Here is an 18,624-nt window from a genome sequence, read left to right on the forward strand (position 1 = left end):
CGTATTCAACATATATATCTGCAGGCATCAACAGACAACTTTACACAAAAATACTCGTTTGCTGGTCAAGCCAGGTAACTGTATACTCAGACCGCCACTGACATACCTCTGTGAGGTATATATGTATCTATGTGTATACACTGACACACATACAGAGACATAGTTACACACAAATATATACATTACTAATATGTTTGTTAATAATCACATAGTACATACATATATACTCCTATGTAGGCATATATAAAAATATAAATGTGTATATACATACGTACAGGTGTGTGTGTATAAATAGGTATATAGGTAAATGAATAAAATATATACACCTATATATACATGCATCTAGATATAGATTCAGACTATATATGTATATCTATCTAAATATATATATATATGCATATATTTAAAGAGGGGGCTCTTCTCAGGAATTCATTAACTTTAAAAATATAGTCTCACATAATCTTATGATAATACCAAGTGAATTTCTACAGTATTTCCTTCTTGAAAATACTATGTGATTATTAACTAACATGCCATTAACATAAACAAACAAGGTACGTCGCAACGAATAACCACCTAACAGGGAATAAGGTGGCCTTTGGAAGGCAGAGTTTAAACCAGAGTGATTCAGAGGGCAGACCACGAACTGAATCCGATGCAGCCAGCCCATGCCCTTTTGGCTGTACTCTCAGACACAACTAGGACAGAGGAAGAACCAATTCTGTTACACCTGCACCTGGTGGCCATCCCTACCAACCATACAGGAGGTGAGAACTGGACTGGAAGACCTGGATCACAGCTGACTGGAACAGCGGGCAGGACCCAAAAGCTGGCTGCTGCCTATTGCATCTGTACGCAATGAGCAGCTTAGATCCATGAGTTGCTACCAGTACTGTATCCACATGGTCACCTGCTCCATCATACAAGCACTTACCCAATGAAAATGGGGTCTTGAGAGTAAAACAGTAGGAGGATGTAAATAAAAGATACTCCATCAACAGCAAAACCAATGGAACACATTTTCCCTACGGTTATTCTTCATATCTGCATCCTCTCATTCTGCATTCATCTCATCCTCCTCACTACAACCCACACCCCCTGTGAACCCACAATACCTTCAACTGCCCCACGGCCTCCTCAGCCTCCTTCCTTTGTTCCCTAGGAATCAGCTGAGAAAAAGTGGGATGTGCCGATGCCAGGCAACTTCTGTGCTGCTTTGAATCGCACTGATTTTCTAGGATCTTGGTATCTTTGAAATTTCTATCCCTCTGGTTGATTAGTAAAAAATTTGATTGGGAGAGATGCACATAGAGCATAGATTTATATAAGCACCGTTTCTTCAGCCAAATTAAAAACTGTATTATAATGCCTATGTCCAGGGGAACCTCAGTGCTGTTTTGCAGGAATCTGGGAAAATGGCAAAGATTACAGTTGCAACAAGAGAAAGGATACTCTAAGGTTGCCACGTTTTTAGAATATTTAATTAGAACCTTAATTAGAAAACAGCGTGCAGGTCACAAACACTTAGATGATGTTTCTGGAACTCAAAATGAAGTACTAACCTAGCTCAAAAGTATCTCTTAGGTGCGAAAGGATCACAGCGCACAGAGTATGATTTGTAAGACTGAATCATTGCTTTGACAACATTTGCCTTACCAGGCAGATTCAAGTGTTTCTGTGTACCTTCTGAAAAGCAAATATCCTCTCTCGTTTTTAGTCCTCATTTGCAGACCTGATTTTTCACTATAGTAAAAATCAGGCTAATTAAGGTAACTTTACAGGTGAGGTAAACTGTAGACTATGTGTTTTATTTCAGTCTCTCTAAAAAAGGGGAAATAACAAAAAAGGGGAATCCAGCCACATACACAAGAACATTTCAGAGACCTGATTCAGGAGCTATTCCCTTCTGGCTCCTAGACTACTGTAAGTATCAAGGATACAAGCTGACTTGGAGAGATGTTTGTAAGATAAAATTACTTAAAATGCAGAAACCTGTTTCCTTCCATGTATTTTACCTTGAAAATATTTCCTTCAGGATCCATCACCTCACAAATAGTGCTGGAAGTGTGTTTCATAATATATCTCCCTGCTTGATTCTCTTCTTTCTTGCTGATGAAATTGTAAACTTCATGGGTATAAACTGCTGAGCAATCTTCATCAATGAAAAGAGAGCCTGCCTTGATGGGTAAAACCTGTGACAGTAAAAAAGGAAGAGGTTCAGTCCTGAAAGGTGAAATCTTCGGTGTAGAGGTACCATGAAGATGAAGAAAAGATGTGAGTTAAGAGGAGAGCTTTCAGACCTTTAATCATCCAGTTTTGAGGGACTGAAGGGAAAGAAAGAAGGAAGATGAGGTCCAGGATGTAGGCTGACATTAGTCTCTGTAATACTTGCTTTAACTTCAGGAAATTTAAGATTGTGATTTAGATATACTATACAGTTGTGAGTAAATACCGAAATATTGGCAGAGTATAAAAGACATGGAATCATAGAATTTGTGAAAGCTATAGAGGAGGAAGTTAAAGCAGTCATGATGAGAGCTGCTGCTGGCAGGGAAGTTGGAACAGAAAGATAAATTTCATTGTCACAAACTAAAAACAGTTCCCACCTGATACGTTCCCTGTGGCTTTGCTATAATAGATGTCCCATCTCCAAAGATGGTACAACAGGTACCATCCTCACAATCTGTTATGACAGTAGCAAACTCAGGATTCTCTACTTGCATGCACTTCACCTTCTTTGTGGTGGCTTCTGAATGTTCATCTAAGAATCAATACAGAACAAGAGAGGAGCACATGAACCATGGAAATGTCTTAGCATTCAATTTGCTTTTTCTCTCACAGAGTTGGATCTCTGTCTCCTCAGTAAAAGACCCTCACAAACTTCACAGCATCCTTTATCATATAATTCTATTTATGTAAACAATATGTTATGTAAACCTTTGGATTTCTGGACTGTGCACTCAGTACTGGAAAATCCAGCAGCAAAAAAATGTCTGTAACCATTTGGCTAGCCAGGAGAGTACACTGTGATTTATCAAGTACAGTACTAACCATAATGATCTGGATCACTGGATCTGATCAGTTGGATCACTGAAATTCTTTATGTCTACAATAATAGCTCTAAGGTGTGAAGATATTCCTATTCAGCAGCCCAATCTCGGAAAACAAATCAAACTTGTATGTTAATCTGGCCATTGCCCTCCCACTGAATAGACAAATCAGTTCAAGGTCATTGTTTTGATTTTTACAATCCCACAGGGAGATGTTCCTGAACGTTTACTGTTAACTGAATATCTTCTCCTATGCAACCAGCATTTCCTACTGTGTTTGAACACAACAGTCCAGGCACTCCCAAAGTAAATGTACACTTCATACTAATTACAAAAGACAGGACTTGTCCACAAAATGAACAAGGGAAAAGAATAACAAAAAAAGAATAACACTGCCAGCCAGGAGAAACACAGATGACCCATAGCCTCACTTATTTCAGGCAAACATAAGTTTCACTCCTCTAGATGTGGCATTTTCCACGCCCATATTCAATCCAATTTTCAGTATCTCCAAGGCTGGTGAGCCCATGGCTTCTCTGGGGAATACACCTCTTCAGTTAGGACTCAAACCAGCTGGCTTGCTAGCATTAGGGTAGGTGGAGAGAAGGCAACGAACACGCTAAACTCTGGCACTGTGGTCTCATGGTGAAGGTGGGCCATGGAAGTACATACATAGAAAGAAGGAAATTTGCTGGTTTGTGACAATATAGTTTCCACACTGAAGAGCGCTGAAAAAAAGACCAAGCAGACAAACTAAGCCTAGACTGCACTAGTGCATTTGTTATCCAGGCTACTGGTATGACCTTCCTTTAGTATATATTTTGATGATCATCTGCTTCACAAGACGTAGCAGAGATCACAGTGCTCCCCTTTTGATTTTACCGATTTCCTCACTATCCTTGGGTACAAAAAGTTCTTCACGGCTTTTATAGAAAGTTGTGATCCTAGTGCCGTCAGCATGATCTACTACTCTGCTACCATCCAGCTTCTCAACAATTATCACTCCATCATCTCGTACAGTCATAACCTGAAAGAATGAAGAGATACTCATTTATATTAGCACTTGTAACGGCAACAGTCATACAAGACATTATGTACTGAAACTTGGGAGAAGCTAGACTACTGCAACTTTAACTACTTCAGAGACCGAGGAATCACATTTTCTTCAAAATCTAAAGCTTTTTTATTAGTAGCAGTGCAACAGCACAACCTGTAGGACAGGTGTTCAAAGAACAAATCCTACAACTTCTATGAAGGCAGCCCTGTCTCAGCTTAGTAGACAGTGCTGTAACAACACAAAAGCTGTAATACCGTTCCGTCAGCTGGGTCAGTTGCCTGATAGATTAAGACTGGCTTCAGATCCATTCTCTTTGCTCCCTCCGTGCCCACTCGAATGCCTGATGGAGTTGTCGTTATCCAGGTTCCTGCCTGGTCCTCCTTAGGTTGCTCAGAATTAACCAGACCCTGAACAGTATTTTCAAACAACTCATCCTTGGTTGGGTGTGATATACTGTTTCTGCCACTGCCTTTTCCTGCAGAAACAAAAAAATTCTGTATCAGACTTGGTATTCTCTAAGGCAAAAGACAAAACCAGTAAAGTGTAGTTTCTGTGAGTATTGGTTTTGAAAGAATTGAAAAAAGAACTATTTATCAGGCTGAAAGGAAATCACAAGTCCTGTTACTTGAAGGTGTGCCCTTGAGCTAACCTTACTTATGTATTTGTTAATGACACAGAAAAAGTAAACAGTATGCTAATGACACGACTTCGGAAGGAACTATCAACGCAGAAGAAAATTTGAATGGGTTACAGAAAAAAAAGCATCCAAAACTGTCCCATGAGCTTGAAGATTAAAGTAATAGGAATTTGACAGAGCTTATTAGAATGAAATTTAATGTGAAACGGAATAAAAATAATTTCTACTTCAGGCAGATTTGTAACAGTAGAAGAAAAATAAAAGTCCTGGAGTTATCATCTGTATGGAATGACTACAAGTTACCAGTGTGAAAATACAGTAACAAAAACGGCAAACACAATCCTGTGGTGCATCAGAAGAAAAGGAGGGAGATTCCATTGTGAAAGGGAGTTGGAGAGATCTTATTAAGAACATGACAGAGAACTCTGATTTCCCATCTTCAAGAAAGGAACTTAAACTAAGTGTATGTGAAAGACAACAGCATGGTCCAGTGAGGAGTCTAAAAGGCTTACAAGCACATACAACCTGGCAAGAAAAAACAAAAGCCCCCAAAGATATTTGTCAAGAATAAGCAGTGGAGAGAAAAGGTGGTGGGGGGAAAGTGATCATCCATAAAGGATAAGGAATAAAGGATATACGCTGACCACTGATAATGAGACTGAAAATCAGAAGACAGTTTGCCAGAGATGTTCTCAGACATCCTTCCTGTTATCCTAAGTCATATCCTAAGAACAAGGACTGGATTTGATGACTCAGAAAGTCTCTTTTTGAGAGACCTTTCTCTTTGGCAGCAATTTTTATTTACATACTTTCAATAAATTATGTTACTATTATGACAGGTGATAATTATTCTGTGCACTAAGAAGCACTGACAGTGATCTCAGACTACACTCTGAGGTATGAAGTAAACTTTTATTTGGTTCTTTCTCATTCAAAGTAAGGTAGGAATGGTTATATTGGCACAGACCACAAGTCCATACAACCCATTGATAATGACTAATAGTAGGTGCCTTGGAAAACATACAATGAGAAAGAAAATACAGCAAGTCCTCTACAAGAGAAGGATTTCTCAATACCAAGACTAAAACTTGTGTAACACATAAGTAAGGATTTGACACTACTGTAGTTACAAGGATTTATTTTAAAAGACTTCGTGTTGAATCACTCTGCTACTGATTTAGGCAACCTTTTACTTATTAGAGTCCTAGCATGTTAGAAGAAAAAGGATTTGGAGAAGTGATTTGTTATGAAGGTAACAGATTAGCAGTGCACAGCAGCTGAGTACAGATAAAGTTGGATTTTCTCACTGGCAGAATTTTCAGACTAAACAAGTATGGCCTTTATTAAGCATCATCAGCCCTGCTAACTTTAAAACACTTGAAATATTACCTTTCTTAGTGCTGGTTTCAGGCAGAGGCTCTGATTCTGGTAATGGCTGCATGTTCTCTGGAATTGAAGGTGGTGGTAGGACAGGGCCAGAATCAGGACTCCTACTCACTGTGCCATCAGCAAACAGAACCTACAGAAATCGAGGACATACTAGAGGTTTAAAGCACTTCAAAGACCAACAGAAAATCTCAAAAGAATGTGTCACAAATGCAATAGTCACTAGGACATTGTGGGTAACGGGAGAGGAAAATAGTAAAAACTCTCAGAATGAATACAAGAAATAAAGAGGCTGTCTCGAAAAGAATAAGTAAAATAGCCTGTTCCAGCTGGGAGGGACCTCAGCGGCCACCCAGCCCCACGGCCTGGCCACTGCAGGGCTGACCACACGCTGCAGGTGGTGGTAAGGGCTCTGACCAAAGGCCTCACCCCCCGCCAGGCTCGGGGCAGCCACCACCTCTCTCGGAAGCCTGTCCCAGCGCCTGGCCACCTCTGGGTGACGAAAGGCTTCCTCGTGTCCAGTCTCAGCTCTGAACCGCTCCCGCGTGTCCCGTCGCTGGACCCCAGGGAGAAGAGCTCAGCACCTCCCTCTCCACCTCCCCTCCCCAGGGAGCTGCAGAGCGCCATGGGGTCGCCCCTCAGCCCCCTTCGCTCCAAACCAGACAGGCCCCAAGTCCCCAGCCGCTCCTCACAGGACACGAGCCCTGCGGCCCTTTCACCAGCTTTGGTCCCTCCTCTGGGCACCTTCGAGGACCTTCCCGTCCTTCTGAAACGGCGGGGCCCAGACCTGCCCCCGGCGCTCAGGGCGAGGCCGCGCCGAGGCTGGGCACAGCGGGGTGACCGGCTCCCTTGCCCGGCCGGTGATGCTGCGTGTGATGCACCCCCGGGTGCGGGTTGCCCGTGGCTGCCAGGGCACACTGCTGACCGATCCTGAGCCTGCTGCCCACCAGCACCCCGGAGCCCCTGCTGCAGGGCTGCTCTGCAGCCACTCCCCTCCCAGTTCACACTTGTGCCCGGTGCTGCTCCATCCCAAGTGCAGAATCCGCCACTGGGACTTGTTAGATTTCATCCCTTTAATGACTGCCCAAAGGGCTGCTAATTGCTGCAGTTCATGTATATCATTAATGGGGACTCTATTTAGTAACGAACAGGCATTATAGAAGTAAAGATTACTCTTTGACTATTTAAGTGGTCAAAGACATCATTGATTTCTGCAAAGATGGTATCTAGTCTATAGCACCTAAAAGGTACCAGAATTCTAGGCAACCTAAGTATGTGTAAACAAAAAAGGTACTTAGGAATACAGTCTTTTTGATGAAAATTTAGGGTACCTGAAGGTGCCTGCAGGACTGAAGAACAGTTCATCTTTTCTAGATCACATATGATTCTTTAGATGACTAAAAAAAATGTATGGATACTTTCCTGTTGCTAAAAATACCCAAAGCCCAACTAATCCACACTTCAGATGGTTAAGTCAATAATTTAGTTCTCAAAACCATATTCAGCTGTTTCCTAATCCCAGTTGCCTAAAACCACCATATTCAGCTGTTTCCTAATCCCAGTTGCCTAAAACCTTCACATGACTAAGATTTTCATCATTAAAGCTATGTGCCCTAAGTTCTGATTCCAAACAAAGCCAAGAGCATTTTAGTCTTCACATGGCTGCATCACTCAGTGGGTACTTAACTCCTTCATCTACAAACCGGACACTTCTCTATCTCAGCTGACAAGCACAAGTGGAAGGGTAATCATACCTGCAGGTTGCTTTCAAAAAAAATCTACTAAATGTACCTGGGTAGACCCATCCATCAGGTACTTTATGATGGTTCCTTGACTGGTGATGACTCTTGACACCTCTTGTTCTGTTTGCCTTGACACAGATGTATACAGACGACAGTTCTTTACCTTTTGGGGATAACTCTGCCTAACCAGAATTTCCAGAGCAGACTGTTTGGCCTGTTCTCTTTTGGTGTCTTTTTGCTTTATTTCACCTTCTGTAACCCCATGTTCCTTCTCTCCACTTTCCATAACCGTTTCCTTCTTTGCTTCATTTGCTTTGGCCTTCTCTTCTTTGGCTTCACCTGCTTTGTCTTCATTTCTCTTTACCACCACTTTCTCAGCTTCAGCTGTGGTGGCTTCACCTTTCAAATGTGAAAACAAATTCTGAATTACTTAACACAGCGTAGCACACACATTCAAACAGTGCTAAACACACCCAGCACCATGGTGGCTACAGAATGCATGCAACTCTAGGCAAGTAAGACTGACCCTCCTTGGCTTCCTCTGTAACCCACTGAATAAGGGACAGGCTCTGTTTCTCTGGGAACAACTCAAAGCAGACATCCACTCAGAAACTCTGCATCCTCCTGTGGAGGTGTCTGTCTTTCCAAATGAAAATAAGGGAGATTTGAAGATGGATATATTACGGATACCGAACTTTTGGAAGACTGACATTAGGTGAGAGGAATTTCCTAACCACCCATAAAGGTTTAAAAAGTTACTGAGTTTCACCAAGTTTGAGTTTGTAGAGAAAGTGAAGTTAGATATTTTGTCTACTTGAACAAATGCAGTTTTTTAAATATGGCAGTGTGTTGAGTATACTAGTAAGTATAATTATGGTAATTGTGTTAAGAGACTACATGTGTGTGTGTCCATAATTGCTTTGTGCACCTCAACTATTCAGCATTTCAACTTCATGCTCCTTGCCAAACTATGTATGTTTGCAAACTCTCTGCATCATCTTTACTTCATACCAGATTGAGCAGAGCACATTTACCCTAAACTGGCAAAATCTGCCAAGCTGGCTGCACCTGCAGGGGCATTACTAGTGGAGACACAGATGTGATCATTGCACTCCACTTGGCTTCTCAGGCTGCACTTGGGAGTACCATGTCCAGTCCCAGTCCCCACAGTTCAAGAAAGACGTGGACAGACTGAAGAGGGCCCAAAGGAGGCCCACAGAGATGAAAAAAAATAATCTATATATAACCTTATAAATATATATGCATTTATTAATTGAATTTGCTCATCTTACTACGCCAATATACCTGCACATTCAACTGATTATCCAACATGACTCCCAAGAACTTTTTAGGGTTGCTGCTTCCCTGTCCCAATTTGTGATGTCTAACAACTTGCAATTCTAGATTTTACATTTGAATCAAAACACTATGTTGCAAATGCTTTTCAATAGACATTATGACACTTAGCAATCTGAAGCATGAATAAATTAATATTGCTACATCTATAAGCCATCAAGGCAAAAATAATTTTCTTCCATAACTTTAACTGTTTTTAAATTCCTTACTTCGCAGTGGCTCACAAAACTAACCTCCAAAACTTTCACCAAGGAAAGTTAATACTAGTCCATTGGGACAGGAGACGTTCAAACTTGGGAAAGCAAGAGCATTTGACATCACTTGTGTTTGGGAAGCTGATTCTTCCATTCCCATCTACAGAATGAAACATGAATTAGTTTTATTCCACATTTTAAAAGAATAAAGAAAAAATTAGCCTACGGATATCAGTTTTAACTAAACACTGGAAAAAAAGTGCTTTCTACCACTCATTTTTAACATTTTGAGAGTTTAAGGAATCTGAAGTGGAAACAGTAGCTTATTTTCTTTGATTATGCTATTCTTCTCTCATTCCTTTTATTAACCCTTGAAGAACAGCCCTTCCTGACTTTATTCATTTTGCTGAATCATTACGCTGTCTTATGCACAGTGTCAAAATGAGATGACAATAAATGATAATGTGAAGCAGAAGAGCATGAAATAATTCTTGAAGTTGCACATCAGTTATTTTACCTATAACCATTAGAAGAGCACAAAAGATAAGTAGAGCAGTGCTGCCGAGTCGCTGCAAAAACAGCACTGACTGGAGAAGGGGACAGAAAGGACCGTTAGGCAGTCAAAACGTGTAATCCTCTTTGCACTGCCCTGTAGTGGAAACTCTTCTGATGACCAGAAAAGATGAGGTTTACCTAAGGAGGGTCTGAAGACCCTGGAACATTTGGAAAAAAGCGTGGCAATGAATCCTTTGATGTCACCCCCTCAAAAACCTATGTGACAATGAAGTACACTATGCCGGTAGTCATAAAATGAAAACAGTTTTGGGTTCCAGACAGAGGTACCAGAGAGAACTTGTCCTGGACTTACCCCATATTCTTGATTTTTAGGAATAGAAATAAAATATAGGGAAAAATTGGCAGATGTTTCGCCACCTGTTTTTCAACATGTAGGATGGTACATTTTATGGCTACTTTGCATAATATTACTGGGCAATTAAGGGTACTCTCAATACAAAAAGATCATAGTCACAGGATCAAGAGGTAGAAGTCACAGAATAGGGCAGAAGTAACCCTTAGTTCTCATCTACTTCTCCCTGTTTAATGGTTAAAAAAAACCCAAAAAACAAAAACCAAAAAACAGAAAAAAGAAAAATCAAGTATACCTGTATTGTTAGAGAAAACTGCTAATGCAACCTCTTCTGAAAATTTCCAGGGCTGGAGGTTTTCTGACAAACTGTTCAGGGCTTTACCCTGACTAACCTTACTGACGCTCTCCTGTCGGTTAGCCTGAACCTCTCTTGCAGAAAATTACTTCTGATTATTTTTTTTGATTATACAAGCTAGCATAGAAGAAGATGGTGTCCCTTTAACTCTTTGAAGAGGGCTATTCTGTCTCCCAGCTCTAGACCAAACAAACACAAACCAAGCCTTTTAATCTTTCCTCACCAGTCAAGTTTTCCAGACCTCTGATCCTCCTTGGGACTTTCCTTAAAACTTGCCAGTGTGGCCCTTATTTTTCTTGCAGTGCAGTACCCATAACTGGAAACAGCACTTCAACTGAGGCCCTACCAGCCCCGAATGGAAATAACCTGACGTTTTTAGCAGGCTATACTCCTGATGCACCTCAGCGCGGTCTTTGCCCTTCTCACAGCAAGATGGCATTGTTGACTTGCGTATAGCTTGCAATCCGTTGCAACTCTCAGACCCTTCTCTATAGAACTGTTACCGACAGAACTGTTACCCATTCTGTAGACATATACTGATAATTCATAAGTAATTGTAGAACCTAGCGCTTACTCTTACTGAATTGCATCCTATTTTACAGACCATGCCCATGTCAAGTTTGCTTCAGATTCTAATCCTGCCCTCCAAAATACTTGCAGAGCCACACAGCCAGGTGCTGTACACACTGACATAGATACTCTCTGTTTTAAGACATTCTAAACCAAACAGTAAATAGCCTTTTGGAAGAAGAGGAGAAACTTAGATATCCTCCTGGCAGAATTTTAATGGTAGGGGGGGTTGGTTTGCGCTGCACAGTTGCAGTATGTTATGCTGAGTGCTGTTTGGCAGCTCCCTACACCACTTTCCATGCTCACACTCTCTAAATACCTAGCTAAACTTGTTGAAATTCAGTCAGTGGGCCCTTTTGTGGATATGGACAGGATCCGTGTGGAAACAAGAGCCACAGCATTACTGCATCCACTAGGTACCAGAGAAGCAGCATAGGTACATCGTGTTTAGAGTCTTCCAAGGCTATCCTTACAACTCTCAACAAGCATGTGTTCATTCTTGTCTTTCTTATTACTGTCTCCTCTCATTTGCTTTGTGATGGAAGCTATCACTTGTTTCTGATAAACCTGCACTGGATTTAACCCTTCTTTTCCATACTGCCCATTCTCCCTCTTTGAACAGTTCAGTCCAGCTCTGTCAACAGAATTATGATCTCCATTCAACCTCCCTTGCCAAGGGAGCCGAGAAGATATTTCATAAGTCTCTGGTGAAGGCATAGCAAGAGTGACTTTGAGAGAAGCTGCCAAAAGGAACCAGAGTAGACAAAAGACCAATTTTCCAAGACATAGTTCTGAAAAAGAAACATTCCAATCTTTAGACCAGAAAGTGGTGAATGTTTTCAGGGCAGCGCCCTAGACAATGGTAACAAGAACTGAAGTGGAGTTTCATGAAATGCCTCTGGGATTGGAAGCCACCACAGTTTGATGGACTAGTGCTAATTTTCCACGGATAAATTCTGAGGAACAGGACAACAGAGAAAACAGTGGAGGAAAAGAGCTGGTGCCACTCATGTTCTTTACGTATCATCCGCTAGTCTATGGAAGAAGCAGAACACAAGAGGAAGGAATGACCAGGTTAATGGAAAATAATCGGTCACAACAAGTATTATATGCAGTAGATTGGACTTAAATTTAGTTCAGTGTGAGAACTGGGACATTCCACTAGCAGTTCTTCCTGCATCATTTCAGCCATACTTGATTAAAGATGGAACAAAGTAGGGGGAAAATTAGAACACACTACTATATGCTTCAAGTACTTTTGCAGTTAGCCTGGAAAGATATTAAGAACCACGTTATCTAGAAATGCTACGAATTTTGTAACTTGATCTAGTTACAAAATCTAGAAATTTGTAACTTGATCAGGTTAAAAGGGATAGCTTTTTATCATAACTATCATTAAAGAATTAACCCAGACTGTATTTTAGAGCATTAGTGTAACTGTTTATGACCTCATTGCTTTCTGCGCTGATTACACCTGTTTTCAGAAGACTGTCCTTTCTTAAACTGAAGGTGGTAACTAAAATGGTTCTCAATACTATTTATGTTCATTTCTGTCCTTCTTTCAGAGTTTGTTCTGTATTTTAATTGTGTCCATTTCTGGGACACTGCTGGTTGGAGAAAACAGCACCAAAACAGAAAAGAAGTTATAACAGCTCAAATAAAAAAATCCTGCATCCTCTTCCACCATCCTGTTAATATCTCCTCCCATATTTCTTTGAGAACTTTTCATTTAACTCATACTCTGGCTGATCTGCGAGACCACTGGAACAAACAAACCTCCTGTGGCTGCCTATAATATTTTGCCAATAGTTACCTAATGACCTGAAATAATCTAGGTTACTCATTTTACAGAGGGGAACTTGTGACCCATTTCTGAACTGATACGGCCTCCCTCCCTCACATGCTTTAATGCCTCAAAGTTTTTCCTAGAGCTCTGTGGAAGATGTTAAAAGATTAATTACTGTGAATTTCTGAGGCACACGGCCCTGTAATTCCTGTATTACTCTATGCTAAGTATTCCATAACAGAAATTTGGAGTCTGCTTTTGAAACATCATCCATTCTGTCCTGTGATAGAAGTACTTCAGTTACAGGCAGAAGGAACTTCTCCAAGTTGCTGCTCCCTGACTTGTGATCGGCTGGGAAGACCAAACTGCAGACCAAGCTTTTGCAAAACCATCTCCACTAATTTACTGGTTGGTTAGACTTTCCCATACAGGTTTTGGACAGCACAGAAAAGTTCTCCTCCCTGGTTAATCTAAAAATTAATTTCTAGAGCAGTTATAGTCACTGAGATATTAATAATGTAACAGGTAACTGTAAAGCTAAAATTGACAAAAGTATGTCAACCATGGAAAAGAAGACACGCTGCTTTACATCAAGCTTCATTAACAGCTGCCAATACGTACATCTGAGAACAACTGGAAGAGTAAAACATATTCATAGAAGCACCACAAATTGTTAGGAACTTGTTAAGGCACAGTTCAATGCCCTATGAAAAGAGTATATGTTTCTGTTACATAACTTCATGTATTTGAATTTTTGTTAGCTTCTTTTCTGTGTTCATTGGATAATGTCTATTCTCTCACCTTTCCTTCTTCTTGCTTTACCAGGTCCTCAGGTGATGGAACGCCTATTTTGCTATGGCTTGTTTTTTTAGATGACAGAGGTTTGCCTGATTTTTGTTTGATGGACTTATCTTTTTTTCCTGAAGCTGATGTAACAGGAGAAATTACGGTTGGAATATGAACAGAAGGGATGTTCAGAATTCTTGCTAGGACAGGATCTGTTTCATCATCTGAAGAAGGGAAAAGTAATATTTATAATGAAATTAAATTTCGTAAATGTAGAAGGCCACATTTAATTTTTTTAGAAGATTTTGTACACTAAAATTTACCTTAGAAATAGTAACCTCAGTGGGTGAGTTTATTATTTCAGATAGAGGGACTGAATATATGAAATTATTTAGAAAATCTTTCCAAAAAATGACTCATCAGCTTAAAAGACATCTCAAAACTGTTGCTTCCCACAGGTCATCACTTGTCTCTCAAAAACAGAAAATAAAATTTTAAAAATTCTCTGTTACCTCCAGAGTACTTAAGATAGGGGAAGACATTTTGAGTCTAGTATCTAGGAAATGATCGCTGTTGCTATGTTTATCATGGGGCTGATCCAGCATGGACCAACTCTAGTAGTTTTGCACTATATAGCTTTACTTTGCTATAATGAATCAAAAAGATTCTGATGATCTAGACCTGCTAAGACTCTCCCAATTCTTAAGGGCTGAGCAGGGCAGCACACTAAGCACGTTGGCAGGACGTAGTCACGTTGCCTTCCAAAACAGTTTCTTGAAAATAAAAATGATACAAACTAAGATTTTCTGTAAAACATTGTTTCAATGAACTGACACTTCTCTTTAATCAGAAAGCCTCATCCAGCACTAACCTTAATGCTCTTTTGAAAGATTTTTTTTTTATCACCTTTTCTTGCTTGAAGGCAGCCTAAGTCCCAAATCTACAACTCATGAAATAGCACCTTGTTTGCCATCCAGACAATTTAAACAATTGAATTCTTTTTTGTTTTGGAGAGCTTGTTACCCCAGATGGAGGGACTTGCTATCCACCTCTTAAACACACCCATATAGATAAGAAGTGAAAACATCAGTAAGCAAAACACAATGATCACAGAAACCATCTTTTTTAAATAAATAAAGCAAGCTTGTTTTGCTTAGTAGTTTCTACAAAGTATGAAGTTTAACAGTATGTCAGTAATAACAAGAATTTTCTTTAGGAAGATTTCGGAAAATCTTTTTTTTTGTGGGTTTTTTTGTGTTTTGTTTGTTGGTATTTTCTTTTTTTTTTGTAAAATTACATTTTAATTCTGCTTTTTCCAATGAACAACATTAAGTAATGTGAGAACTGATACACCAGTCAATGAAAAGTTAAATAACCCATTGATAAATGGCAAGCCAGATCACATTCAGACAAAGAAAGGAAGGAATCCATCCAGAAGCATGCTCGGGTGGCGCAACACCAATGAAGAGTTAATACATTTTTGGCTGAAAAAGATAAAAGGTAGGCCTAAGTGCTGCTATGCCCACTGTTTCCAGAAAGGTTTTGGCCTAGATGGTTTCAGATCTGCAAATAAGAAAATGCAGACGCCACATTAAAAATAAAGTTCTAAGCTACTACAAAGGCTGCCTGCAAGTTCATTTGCCTTATGGATGATTCTGGATTTACGGCAACTGCAAAGGTGACCCAACATTCAAGACTCTGAGGCTTAAAGAAACTCAAAGAACATGTGGTGATAAAGTCCTATTTAGGAGCCCATGGATAACGAGCCTTCCACCTTAGTTTTTAAGCCTACAATCTCAGTTTATTTTGGTGCCAGCATGAGGGAGTCACAGAGATACCTGAATATAGCCGTGGCCTTTAGCCCGAGAGGGAAATTCAGATCCCCACAAAGATCTCATTAGCTGACGTGGGCCTGATGCATGAGAGTCTGATGCTTTGTTGAGTGGCTCTGCTTTCGCGTACAAAATGCACGCTGCATGGCTTCCACAGCTTATTGGAAGCCCGAGGAAAGATGAAATCTGTTTTATTTGTAATATGTTAGAGCTAAATTCTCAGCTAGTTATATAAAATAGGAAAGTTTAAAATTCTCCATGGGTTCCATTCTGATACACATTTATTAGACAGCATGGCCATGGAATAAACAAGTAGTAGCACCCACCTCCAGGTGGACAGTGAGAAGAAACAGCTGACTAATAAACTTTGACAGAGCTAGTGCTCCACAGAGAAGCAGGATAGCCAAAATGAAGGTTTCTGAGGCAACTGTCCAATAAAATCATTAGTGAATGTAATCCATCTTGTCAGATGAGTATAAATATCCATGTGAACACTGCAAACTGTGTATAAGGAAGTTCTTATATATCGTGAGGGAAGCTATCCTGCACAGCTGCCCATGCTGTGAAGTGGAGCACACTCCGCTTCAGATGACACTACTTTCCAGAGTGCTGAATTTAGGAACAGAAGCTACTATAGGCTTTTGACCCCTAAGGAAATTTCACCTATCCCTTTACGCTGGTTGCTCTGAAAAATGAGAACATAATGTCCGAGGGTAACAGTGAGAAAGAGTGGGTTGCTGAGACTGAGGAAAAGTGTCTTTAGAAATCTTGAGAGAGATGGGAAATTCCAGGGGGCTGTCAGATTAAGGAAGGTTTCCTTCCTTCTGCACACACATACAGATTTCTAGCACTTGGAATTGTACATCATTTCATCGAGGTACAAAGAGCAAGTGCAAAGGTTCTATAATAGCCAGAGGTGAAAGCCCTGCTGGTGCTCAAGCACTGCCAGATTCACAGAGCGATGAGGAGCTTACTGCTAAGCCTGGCTGTAAGGTGGTTTGAAGTTAGAGTTTGCTCATGCTACAGAAAACAAATAATAACATTTAAAAAACGATATAAAAAAAGATGCATAAATCTGGCAAACAGCCTGAGGGTTTTCTGTCATCTTAGCTTCCCTAAAAGGAAGATGGAAGAGATAAAAATGAGAAAACCCATAAGAATAATGAGAATTAGAGAGGTTCCAGATAAATGATTTCAGTAATGCAGGGAAACTGAGTAATTTGCACCAAATTTAACCAATTGTGGGAGAGAAACTGCAGATTACATGGCATACCATTCTACATTAGGGAAGGCTGGCATATGAGAACAGTCCTTATAAGCCAGAATATTTCTGGTCGGAGTTTTTCTGAGCACTTACAATGGAATCACCCACAAGGGGAATTAGGCATAAGCAAGTGATTGTAGAAAAACTGCAGAAGATCAAAGAATGCCAGTCAGCAGCGCAGCACTAAAGCCCAACGAGGTAAGGACTATTCTAGTGTAAAACAGGATGCTTATGGCAGATGTGAAAAAGCCTGAACATTATAGCTGACATGCAGGTGTTTAATTAGACATGTCTCTTATGCCAAGGTACAAGTTTTTACAGTTGATTACATTATGAATGCTCTCTTGGCCCAAGTTTTAAAAGTCCTTTTTTAGGAATCAATTTGTAAAATGTATTTGAATAATCAAAACTGAGTGTATAGTTGAATGGTTTACCAGAGTCCACACAAAGATGCATTCAATTAAATGTTTTCATATTAGAAGAGCTGAAAAATGCTGGGATTATTTTCTGATCAGAGGAGGGTTTCACTTTTATCCGTATCATGGTTTCAGTGGTCTTTCAAATGTAATGGAAACAAAAAGCTCTTGCTAAAAGCAGACGCTATTTTCACTGTGGTTTTGTGAAGCAATTGCTTCCAGTTGGTGAATGTGTTTATTGAAAGGTTGAGAGAAATCCCTCATTATGTCTGCACAACTGTAACCTAAAATCCAACTCCTAATGTAAAATGAAAGTTCCATAATCACCTATATAATTTTACAAAAATATTATTTCTTGGAAAACCAAGAAGACTCCTCAGCAAATCGCATTTTCTTTGGCTCAAACTGATTGGCTGATTTTGCTGGGCTACTTAATAACAAAACTTGCAAGTTTCTCCCTGCACTGCTCTGTTTTCACAGTAAGCAAAAAAGCATGGAGACCTCCCTCCATTTTGAAATTTGAATCATAGAATATTCTTGACAAATGTAATCTCATCTTGAGCCTTGCTGAAAATTCCCCACCATGTAGTAACAGCTGCTGAGAAAGGCAGAATTGCATGCAACAAATTATTGGGTTAGGGAGCATATGAAGGAAAAAAAAAGAAAAAGAAAAGATTTCCCCCCATGCTTCTCAAATATCCCACTTCTATTTGCTTATTTTACCTGCTGTCTTCCCTGTAGGTCCGTAATAGCTCAGGGACAGCTGGATTCCATTTTCCAAGGTGGCTGAAAAAGATCCAAACTTGCTCACAGCTTTCTTTTGATTTTTCAATTTTCCTTTAAAAAAAAATCAGAATTAGTTTTAAAGATGGCAACCATACCAAACCACCCGACCTGCAAAGCCATGGCCGGTGGAACAGTGGCACCTCAGTGTGGATGACTAACCTGTAAAATAGACTAGTACAGGATGGGGAAAACTTGATCCATTCATAGGGCAATATATAATAGTCAGTTTTGTGTAACATAGCTGTGATTTTTCATCTAGAAATTGCATTCTAATTAGCTGTGTGGGAAAACAGCTTTAACAGCAACAACTAGTGAAAAGTCTTTGTGAATTTAAACAGGAGAAGGATCCTTGTTTCTGTTCCCTGCTTGCCTGAAAAGAATGCTAAACTGCTAATTTCTATCATGTGCCCTACGCACTAATAAAAGTCACTGTCCTCAGATATTGTCAACAGGGACCCAGTGAAAGTGGCCTCAGATGCTAGCATGCTGGTGACTGGAAGTACCGTTCGGCAGACCCCAGAAAGTTACAGGTCTACTTT

The 18,624-nt window shown here is 40.1% G+C and overlaps 1 protein-coding gene across 1 annotated transcript in view; it reads right to left on the bottom strand.

The window, feature by feature from the left end:
* Positions 1–18,624, bottom strand: part of SPAG17 (sperm associated antigen 17) — a 109,827-nt gene that overhangs the window by 27,607 nt on the left and 63,596 nt on the right. Inside the window, 9 exon segments of the mRNA XM_056338910.1 lie at positions 2,016–2,192; positions 2,607–2,761; positions 3,933–4,077; positions 4,362–4,582; positions 6,134–6,263; positions 7,922–8,271; positions 9,462–9,582; positions 13,803–14,011; positions 18,023–18,136. Of these exon segments, the coding sequence (XP_056194885.1) occupies positions 2,016–2,192; positions 2,607–2,761; positions 3,933–4,077; positions 4,362–4,582; positions 6,134–6,263; positions 7,922–8,271; positions 9,462–9,582; positions 13,803–14,011; positions 18,023–18,136 (1,622 nt within the window).

The sequence above is a fragment of the Falco biarmicus genome, chromosome 5 (assembly GCF_023638135.1).
Source record: "Falco biarmicus isolate bFalBia1 chromosome 5, bFalBia1.pri, whole genome shotgun sequence".
NCBI lineage: Eukaryota > Metazoa > Chordata > Aves > Falconiformes > Falconidae > Falco > Falco biarmicus.